Source organism: Rhinolophus sinicus, linkage group LG02 (genome assembly GCF_036562045.2).
Source record: "Rhinolophus sinicus isolate RSC01 linkage group LG02, ASM3656204v1, whole genome shotgun sequence".
NCBI lineage: Eukaryota > Metazoa > Chordata > Mammalia > Chiroptera > Rhinolophidae > Rhinolophus > Rhinolophus sinicus.
The window spans coordinates 48,302,129-48,312,824 of NC_133752.1; the positions used below are offsets into that span (position 1 = coordinate 48,302,129).

The window sequence follows — 10,696 nt, forward strand, 5'->3', positions numbered from 1 at the left end:
CCTTTGAACCGTCCTAAAGAAAGCGAGCCAGCCCCCATCCTACAACATCAAAGTGGAGATTTGGTGACTCTCAACTTTGTTACAAACTCTCTGGGGCCGGCCTGAGGTTTGTTTTGCTTATTTCCCGTGGGGAGAAGATGAGAAGTCGCGCACTTTGAGCGGCGAGGAAAAGTGAGGAAGAGAAGAGACCGAGATTGAATCCAGGACTCTCTAGGAGCGAAAGGACAGCCAAACCCACCCGGACGCCCGCTGGTCTCCGCGAGCCACCGCCTCGCGAGTGGCGTGTTTGGACATTTCTGCTGCGCAGCCCTAAGAGCAACTCTCCGCGGCTGCGTTCTCCGCCTAGTTGGCAGGTCGCCTCCGGGTGCGCGGAACAACTCCTCGCTCGCGCCTTCCGCGCTTCTCGCTCCCTTGAGCCCGCCGGGGGCACGGGCCGGCGCCCTCGCTGTGTGGCTGCAGGCTCCGGCCTGGCCGTGGGATGTTAGCGGTGGGGGCGATGGAGGGCACCCGGCAGAGCGCGTTCTTGCTCAGCAGCCCGCCCCTGGCCGCCCTGCACAGCATGGCCGAAATGAAGACCCCGCTGTACCCTGCGGCGTACCCCCCGCTTCCCGCCGGTCCTCCCTCCTCCTCGTCCTCCTCGTCCTCCTCGTCGTCGCCCTCCCCGCCTTTGGGCGCCCACAACTCAGGCAGCCTGAAGCCCCCGGCCGCAGGGGGGCTCTCGTCCCTGGGCAGCCCTCCGCAGCAGCTCTCGGCCGCCACCCCACACGGCATCAACGACATCCTGAGCCGGCCCTCCATGCCTGTGGCCTCAGGGGCCGCCCTGCCCTCCGCCTCGCCTTCGGGTTCCTCCTCCTCCTCTTCCTCGTCCACCTCCGCTTCCTCGGCTTCGGCCGCTGCTGCCGCGGCCGCAGCAGCCGCAGCCGCTGCCTCCTCCCCAGCGGGGCTGCTGGCCGGCCTGCCCCGCTTCAGCAGCCTGAGCCCGCCGCCGCCGCCGCCCGGGCTCTACTTCAGTCCCAGTGCCGCAGCTGTGGCCGCTGTAGGTCGGTACCCCAAGCCACTAGCCGAGCTGCCCGGCCGGACACCCATCTTCTGGCCAGGAGTGATGCAGAGCCCGCCCTGGAGGGACGCACGCCTGGCCTGCACGCCTCGTGAGTACAATCGCCCGCGCCCCGTTCTGCGCGTTCTGCCGGCTCGGGGTCAGTCCACCCTGTTGCCTCCCCAGTAGTTTGGCTGCGCCGGTATCGTACGATTTAGGCTGGTCCCGGGTGTTCAGCGATAGATTCTCGCTTTCCAGAGCTCGCGTGGTTGCGTCCAAGCGCCCGCCTCTCCCCCCAGTCTGGGGCACGCCTCGCGGAACGGGTGTGCACGCGTCCGCGTGGAACCCAACGCGGTGCAGGGCGTGTGTCTCACCCCAGGCCCTAGCCGCTCGGGGAACAACCCAGCCGGAACCGCAGGCCCGGCCTGGGTTAAAGAGGTGGAGAGGGCAGGAGAGGCCACTGCACCCCCCCCCCCCGCACCCCTGCTTTCCAGGCTCCTGCCTGCCGGCCAGGGCCCCACCCCACCTTCGCCAGCCTAACTGGTCTCGGCTCTGGGAACCGGTGGGGACGGGCAGCGGCGAGCCCTCCACAGCTCTGTGCGGAGCGCGTATATTTGCTCGTACGTCTCGGCCCAGGGTATCTCCACCTCACCTTTTTGCTCTTGTCCCCCGAGTACACTTGGCCCGGGTGAGCCCATTGAAGACAGGCCGGCGGCCCGCGGAGGACAGTGAACGCCGAGTGACTTCGGGCGGCTCCCCACCTCCGGGCTCTAGCTTTCCCACCTGCCTTGACCCTGGGGGGCCGGGGAGCCTTGGGCCCGGGCTTAGTATAGGGCAACGTGGCGCTTAACATCCTAAAACAAGCAAATCCGGAGGAAGAACGAGGTGACGGGACAGGGACCAGGGAAAATGCAACATCTCGCAGGGACCTTGCTTGAAACCAAGTTGCCCCGGGATCACTCTAATCTTCTGGGAGGTGGCCACCGTCCCCGGAGCCTCCCAGCCTCCGTGGTGGCGTTCGGGGCCCAGCCCAGGGTCCCTTGCTCGCTCTGTTCTTTGCTTTTGACCGAGTCCCCGAAGTTTCCTCTAAGTCTCCGGACCTCTTTAGTGTGGCTGAGCGGCGGCAATTGAGGGAAGTTGTAGGAGCTTAGTGGAGGCTCCCTTGGGAAGCTTCGAGACGGAGGGTGGCCCGGACGGGTGAGGGTGTGGGGAGACGCTATTGTATTCGTTTTGCTGGCCTTGTAGGGACCGCCAACAAAGGCGGCGCCCCCTCCCCCTTGGCCTCAGCGGCGTTAGACTTGGGGCAATTTCACTCTCTTGTGTGCAAAAAACAAGGCGCCCTTTGTAGTGCGGATACAGGTTAGGAAGGCGTTCGAGGAAAAAAACTAGTCATCCTCGTGCAAAAGACTCCGGGGCCAAGCGAGCACCGACTGGACCAGGAGGCGAGAGCTGCCTTCCACCCCCCACTCCCCACCCTCCATCGCTATCCCGCACTCCTCAGTGCATTGGGGCCTGGCGATTTGGCTCCGGCAAACTTGAGCGATGTGTTCCCTGGCTGTTTGACATTGGTGTTGGGCAGAAGGTTATTTAGAACTGCTCCAGACCCACCCGGCTTTTAAAAAAACAGGTGGGATAAAAAGGCAGAAAGGGAGGCGCGGAGGGACTGGAAGGGCCACGCCACTTCTGGTGCCCGCCGCCGAATAAGCTTTCCTTTCCCATCAAAATACTGTTTTGCGAGTTCGTTTCTTTTCCGTGGAGGCCGCTGTAACCGATTCTTTCCCCCCTATCCTTGATTATCTGTTCTCGAAGATCAAGGATCCATTTTGTTGGACAAAGACGGGAAGAGAAAACACACGAGACCCACGTTCTCGGGCCAGCAGATCTTCGCCCTGGAGAAGACTTTCGAACAAACGAAATACTTGGCGGGGCCGGAGAGAGCTCGCTTGGCCTATTCTTTGGGGATGACGGAGAGCCAGGTCAAGGTGAGTGGGCCTTGAAAACCTCTAGAGATAGGTTCCCCTCCCCTGACGCGCGCCCACGCGCGCGCGCGCCCGCGCGTACACCCCCCCCCCCCACTCACCAGTCTAATAAACACGCCTGGGGTGCGGGTCTGAGGAGTCTGCGGAGAAGATGGGATCAGCGAAGGGGGTCGGGGTGGGGGTTACAAAGGCTCTGGAATCTCCCGGGAGGTCAAACTGTTGATGAACAAAAGGAATCAAGCCCCCCGCCTTTGAAATTAGGTTAATCTAGATAGCAGCATGTGCTGGGAGAACTCGCCATTATTAGAGAATAAAAGCATTGCCGAAATATCAGCCCTGATAATAGATCAAGCCACTTAGATAGCTTCTATTTATTCTATTTGTAAAGATATGCAAGCTTTTGTTTGTCAATTCAGACTCCACTAGTTATATAATTTCCTAATGTAGATCATTATTAAAGTGCTACTATATTAACTCGCAGGTTTTTAAAAAAATAAATTTACAGGATCTAACCACTTAGCATGGATGAATCTGCTTTTAGTTTAGCTGAAGGCAATCACTTTGGAATAGTAATTTTCTAAATGAATTAACAAGACTATTTATTAGGAAATTGAGTTCTGTTTAAAATAAGTATCAATAGATGTATTTTACTGTTTATGGCAACTATTTAATTAAAATGTTATTTAGCTTATGATTGAGTTCTACAATGTATTTACAGGGAATCAAATTTTTGAAATCCTCCCTAGAAAAATAAAGGGGTTGAGCAAGCTAGGTAAATTAAATCTAGTGGTTTCCTATATCTCTAGTATTCCCTTTTGTTCCTCTTCTTCATGTATTATATTTGGTTTTTTTTTGGGGGGGATGTGTTTGTGTGTAAGTCTGTTTTCATTAGTCATATTGTTACTCTCTAAAAAGTAGGAATAACTGTTAGCCATGTCTGCTCGTTGGAGTGTATTTTCCCTTGGACAAACATCATAAAATGCATTTCAGGAATGATTTTCTATGTGTCGATTAGAATATCATCACAGTTAAAATTAGTTTTGCAGTGGTTGATACAGAGCTGCCACAATAATCTGGAGGTCTTCATTTGTCACCGTAAATATGTCTGTGTGGCTCAAAGTGAATTATTATAACTATATAAAGAAAATAAAAATCACTTTCTTAACAATTCTGATTCTCTAGATAAAATACATAATGGATGAGAAAAATTGAGACGCATAAAGAGGATAATTCAATATGTTTGGGAAATTGGTTGCTTATTGCTGATGCTTTAGGTTAAAATATATGTATCAAACATGGGTGTCAATCATCGTGAATAGTCTTAAAATATTTTATATGGAATTGAATGTACTGGGGAGGAACAATGTTACAAAATTTTTTGAAAGACTAGGCATGCTAATAGTGGGAAATAATGTAATCGGCAAAATTTCACTTAAAAAAATAACTGATGAAAACTCTAGCTTTGACTTTGGTTTTATGAAAAACATTAAACCAGAGAGAGACACACACAAACCACTGTGATGATTTTGACTGAGCTGTTAAGTATTTTTATGTATTTATATTGGTTATTAGTGAATTGAGGTTTCTGTTTTAGATTAGAAAACACACGTTACATCATACATTGCAAGTGTAAATTGGGAGGGGTGTTTACCTACCATGTTTGTGCGTATGCAGACCTGAGATAAGTGAAATAGGCAGATATCCGAAAGTGAAAACGAGAACGAAGGTAATTGGGATAAATGCTGTATTTTTTCCCACACATCACACTAAAAAGCGAGTACACTTAGGTTGTTTGGAATACTTTAACCTAAGAAAGTAAATAACGAATAAAACCACAGTCATTATTTTCAAAGGGGAAAAGTTTTCTACTTTAAACTAGGAAGTAGGAAAGCGCACTCATTTTTTGGGAAACTCAGTTTTAAGTTTCCAAGTTGTTTCCTCTTCTGAGAAATGGCTCACTGACAACCTCATTACAACTTGTGTTACTATCGCTATGGCAACGGCAGTTTGTTGGTGCCTGTTATTCAGAGGAACCTGGGGGCGATGGAGACCGACTTTGACGGCCCAGACAAGGGATGTCTCTGAGGGAGGGTGGCAAGCCGTCAGGGGGCCGCAGGAGCGTCCCCGGGATGTGGGAGAAGTGGCCCTACCCGGATCTGCTCGCGTTAAATCCCTGCCGCCCTTGTCTCCCCTCTCCTTGCCTGGATCGGCCCGCAGGTCTGGTTCCAGAACCGCCGGACCAAGTGGAGGAAGAAGCATGCGGCGGAGATGGCCACGGCCAAGAAGAAGCAAGACTCCGAGACCGAGCGGCTCAAGGGGGCGTCGGAGAACGAGGATGAGGACGACGACTACAACAAGCCCCTGGACCCCAACTCGGACGACGAGAAAATCACGCAGCTGCTGAAGAAGCACAAGTCCGGCAGCGGCGGCGGCCTCCTGCTGCATGCGTCCGAGACCGAGGGCTCGTCCTGAGCGCCCGCCGCCGGGCCGCCGCCTCCGCCGCCCTGGCCGTGGGGCCGCGCACGCCCTGCCTCCCCACCCCCGCGGGGTCCTTTGCTATTTTCTGAGATGTACATATCTATTTTTGTAACCTAGAAGTTGAGGAGGGCGAGGGAGAGAGACTCGGGGTTGATAAGAAGGCAGAAAACCTCACGCAATTCACTACTTAAAGAACGCCACCGAAACTCGCAGCTGCGACAACCCTCCCAGCCACGTTCGGCCCCCTAGTCCCGTTCCCCCGGGACGGAGAAACCTCAGCGCGCGGCCCCCTTGCCCGTCCTGGCTCCGGCGCACGGCGGGGGCGGAGGCGCAAGGACCGGTTCTCCAAGGATCGACACCCACCGCGCGGGGGACCTCGGAGCCACGCGGGCGGGCGGCCGCCACAGAGGGGAAGAGGGACGTTTCTCCTCCCACAAACTGCTGTGCGGACTAACGTAACCTGTTGAAGGCCCTTTGTAAATAAATCGTGAGTCACACTGACTAGAAGTTACTTTATTGTGAATATTTAAAATGTAAACTGCTTTTTTGAATTTGGTAGAAAAAATTGGACCCCCTTCTCCCACCCTACCCCTTTTACGAGCTACTCAAACCACACGTTCCTCTTTTATTTTGAACTTAATTTGAGAAGCTTTGAAACGAATGTTCTCAGCCTCCCTCTCCTCGCTCCTCTGCCGGGTTTGGGTTTGTTGGAGCTCACTTTCCCCTCTTCCCTTCCCGCTCTTCCCCACCACCCCCTGGCTCCGCGCCTGCCTCCAGCCTCCAGGACTTGAAGTAGAAGACATGGAACCAGGGAAGGCCTCAGACTGGCCTCTCCGTTCCTCTCTGAAATTGCACAGTCGTTTGTTGCTATTTATTAGTGATTTAAAGAAAGTGTTGGGGAGGGAGGGGCTACAATAGCTTGTATTTAATTTAACTCCTTTCTGATAAAAATTCGTGTTAAAGTAGATGGTGGGAATTGTTACAACTGCTCTGGGTCAGAAACATAAAAATCCATTTAGTTGCTGTAACTGAATTTGAAGTGTTTTGTATCATAAGAATACTATGGACTATGTAAATTGTTTTCTTTTTTAAGCTGATAACGGTGATATATTAGCATCTTTAACCTTTATTAATTTATATAAGGAATTCAGTTTGTAAAGAGAAAAAAAAAACCCTTTGCAAGACCAGTTAAATGTAATGCACTTTCTGTTTCAAAGGATAAATCAAATTAAAAACAGTTTGAAGACGTCTTTTGCCTTGAATGAAAGGGTACAGATCATCTGATCTCATCAGAGATCTCAAATAAAAGCCAAGACCACAAAAATTTTATATTGGTTTCTTGGATAAAATACTTCTACATCATCATCGTCATCATTATTTGGAAGAGTGGGGTCACACATTTCATTCTCCTTGGTTTGGGAAGATACGAGAAATGCAGCCCCACTCATAGGGCTTTTTGGAGAGACTTGTCTAACAGGCTGCTTCTGATGTCTGTGTTGTCTGATTTTTTCCTGATGCCTTTTTCCTTTTCGAGGAAGTCCCTGGGGTTTTTTGGGAAAGACCTCATTTCCATATATCCAAGATAGCTCTTTAGTCCAGCGCTAGCTCACTTAGCTTAGAGGAGGCAGCTGAGCTCGCTGGCCCAGCAGCACTGCTCTTTGATGCTAACATTTTTTCCCCACTGTGGCTTGTAAGAATGCAGAAGTTAGTGGAAAGACAGGAACTCTGATTTTGCTAACCATTACAATGAAGAAGGATGAGTTTAGAGAAAGCTTCTTATAACTGATATGAAAGTCTTTAGCGTTAAGGAAGCAATGTCATAGCTTCTGTAGCTGAATTTGCAACAACAATAATAATAATAATAAATCCCAGGGAGAGGGCTGTATTGTACCACTGTCTTGGGATCTTTTTGTTTTCAGACCCTCAGTTATAGGCTCAGTGAAATATAGTTATTCCCTTAGTGTTTCAGGTTAATGAGCTTGTGTTCAGAGACAGAAAAATCAATAGAACCCAGTAGATTCTTCAGGCTAGTGTTAGGTAAAGAAAGAGTAGGTCTGTTTTGTTCCCTTGGAAAAAAAAATTGTGAAAACAGAGAATGAAATTGCCTGAAGGAAATTATTATAGAATATATTCCTGATGGCATGGTTTAGTGGAAAGATAGGATGCAAATCTGCTCTATTTCTTTCCTGTAGTTTGCCTGTGAAGTTCACAATAAATGTCAAAACTTCTGAATTTCTGCATTCTTTGCAAGACCTAGGTGTCTGTCCTATAGAGAGACAATTATTTCAAAAGAGGCTTTACTGTGCTGGGATGATGTAATTTAAATCCTAGCTGTAAACAATAAGAATTTCCTTCCTTCCTTCCCTCCTTCCTTCCTTCTTCACTTCTCTGTCCCCCTCCTTCTCTCTCCCTCAATGAAAGAACCTGGGAAAGGACAACTCTATTATCCTAAAACTTCACTTTATTATTTGTTAATTTGCAACAAATGAGTCTCTTTTCTCATTATTATTTTTTTTACCTTCACCCCATCTTCTGCCTTGAAAAGCCAAGCAACTTTTTATGTATTCCTTCTTCCTAAGAAAAGAAAACAAAAATTCACAATATAATTAGAAATACTATTCCTGGAATACTGACTGTTGTTGTTGTTGTTATTTTTAGTAGTAATAGCAGTAGTAGCAGTAGCAGCAATACAGTAGTAGCAGTCATAGAAAACTTGGAACTGAAATTGAAACTTTTTCTCAAGTAAATAGGGTTACAGCATTTATTCCAAGTTAGAAATGTGGAAAGACAGATACCTCTTCAAATTCCTTTAGGAAGCAGTCCCTCTGAGCTCTTCATCTTTACATTTAGAGCATGTGAAACGTGTGAAAACTGGTGGCCTGGCCCCCACCCTGCAGGCCAAGATGCAGAGGGCAGACCAGATCTGCATGGTTGCCAGCCTAAGCTCTGAAGTGCTCTCAGTTGTGTGAATAGCGGCTGGAGTTGGGCTCCGGGGCCATGCTGCACTAGCATTCGCTGCTTTTCTCTAGTTGGCTGCAGAAGGGACTTGAAGTTTGCAGTTAATTTACTCCCACCAAGGATACCAGCTGGCTGCCGTTGCACCTGGTCCCATAAAATTAGGAGTGAGTGAGAAGTGGGTGGGGCACACCTTACTTAGGTATCCCCTTATCCTGGTTGGTTTGGTTTAGTTCTATGTATGTGTAACAAGAATGTTTTTTACAAGAGTTAGATGTTGGAGAAGCTAAGGAAACACTCTATAGCTCAAGCAAGGGAGAGTAAGAATCGGTTTTCATTTGGGCTCAAAATTTTTATGGCATTAACTAGCCATAAGCATCTGATTAAGGCTCCCAGACAATCTTCACAGCTAAAGGGGGTCATGATTTTAAAACAAAAAGTAACAGCAAGGGACTGTTTTTTACATTTTTCAGTTTTGAAATATAATTGACGTATAACGTTGTATAAGTTTAAGAATGTACAGCGTAATGATTTGACATATGTGTATATTACAAAATGGTTACCACAATAACTTTAGTTAACCTCCTTCCCCTCACATTGGTATCATTTTTTTCCTTGTGATGAGAACTTGAAAGATCTACTCTCTTAGCAACTTTCAAATATACACTACAATATTGTTAACTTGCGTGACCATGCTGCACATTCCATCCCAGACATTTTGTACCTTTGGGCTGCCTTCACTCTTTTCTCCCACCCCCCGACTTTTAAAAATGCTTTTAAAAATGCTTACAAGCAAAATGTCAACATAGAAAACAAAAGGAGAAAAACAGGATTTGCATATGTGGTGAAAGGAAGGATATAACTGCGTTTATATTTTTGTTTTTGCTCCGTGTGTGTTTCTTTCCTAAAAAGGGAAAGTCAGTGAGGTTGGGTGAGGGATACACAGTAGAAGGCAAGAACCCTGTATGTGTCTCTGAGACGGCCCAGCAGAATTCACAGATCGAAGTTCCCACACAGTTCTCTTCCCAGACCCCACAGCCTAAGCTCAGTTCTCCTAATTGGTGATTAACCTTCTTTGGTTCATATTCAGAGGAGCCTGTAACTAAAGCTCTGTACTTCTTTCCCAGAAGCTGTGGTTTATTGAGCAGCTTTCCAAGCTTATACACACTTTAACCCACTTTTCCTTTCCCTTCTTGGATGACAGTGGAAAGAGGGGCAACTGAAAATTGCTCCTTCTTATCTGGAAAGATGTACCTTTCCTCATCACTCTGCATGCAGGCAGTTTGGACTGGAGGCCAGCTCTTGGAAATACTGGACTAGGCGACAGAGTCTGAGGGTGCATTTGAAACCTCTTGGAGCCTGTCATGTATGTGAGAATGTTATTAGGTCAGCACTGAGGAGTAGATCCACACTGTCCTGTCCTTTGAGCTGGTCATCATTGGGGTTGCACACACACACACACACACACACACACACACACACACACACACACTGGAGAGGTGAAATTCCACTTGGGAACTCCTAGCACTGAATGGCTTAAAGAGACAGTGACTCCTTTGTTAATCATTGACAATAGGATCGTGTAATGCAACAGAGGTGAGCATTAGATTTCATCCATAAACTTTATTTTAGGCTGATTTGAACAGCTTTCTCTGCACTAAATTTCCTCCCTCTTACCGCACACACAGATACTTGAAAAAAGTAATCTTTCCCTCTTCAGTATGACTTTCTTAAAAAGCCAGTTCCTCAATACACTTCCTTTTTTGACAGAAAAGTGTGTATTTTGTTATGCAGCTTAGACTGCAAGCTTCACAGAAAAATATATTTCTCCCTGTGGCCCTTTTTTAGATCTGCAGAAAAAAATAATATAACCCCCCATTTATTAGTGTAAAGGTTGACCGGGGAGTAGACTGATGTTGTGAGTGGGATGACCAAAGGGTATTTTCCTGAATTTTAGCCTTCAGCATTCCATGGATTGGCTTGGGGTTGTTCCACAAACTGCAAAGTTTATCTAAGAGCTTCAGTTCACTCTGTAGTCTTCCTCTGTAACCCAATAGATCAGTCAACCCAAAGATGAAATGTCCAGATATGCATTGTGTGTTCTCTGCCCTGAACCAGAAATTTCCATTGAAGACCATGGTTAAAGAGTTTAAAAGTAGAGCATAATATCTCTTGTGGTCTTTATTTATTTTAAAATTTATTTTTCAACTATAGTTGACATATGATATTATATTAGTTTCAGGATACA

The 10,696-nt window shown here is 47.8% G+C and overlaps 1 protein-coding gene across 1 annotated transcript; it reads left to right on the forward strand.

The window, feature by feature from the left end:
- Positions 1-339: 339 nt before the first annotated feature.
- On the forward strand, positions 340-6,739 carry NKX6-1 (NK6 homeobox 1). Its single transcript, XM_019731247.2, has 3 exons — positions 340-1,148; positions 2,846-3,018; positions 5,233-6,739. The coding sequence occupies exons 1-3, from the start codon at positions 479-481 to the stop codon at positions 5,485-5,487; spliced, it is 1,098 nt and encodes a 365-aa protein (XP_019586806.1). The 5' UTR covers positions 340-478; the 3' UTR covers positions 5,488-6,739.
- The last annotated feature ends 3,957 nt before the right edge of the window (positions 6,740-10,696 follow it).

Excerpts from the sequence above, each read along its gene's own strand:
- NKX6-1 (XM_019731247.2), top strand. The coding sequence starts at position 479 with ATGTTAGCGGTGGGGGCGATGGAGGGCACCCGGCAGAGCGCGTTCTTG. Across the intron at positions 1,149-2,845 it reads ACGCCTGGCCTGCACGCCTC|ATCAAGGATCCATTTTGTTG; the intron begins GTGAGTACAATC and ends CTGTTCTCGAAG. Across the intron at positions 3,019-5,232 it reads TGACGGAGAGCCAGGTCAAG|GTCTGGTTCCAGAACCGCCG; the intron begins GTGAGTGGGCCT and ends ATCGGCCCGCAG.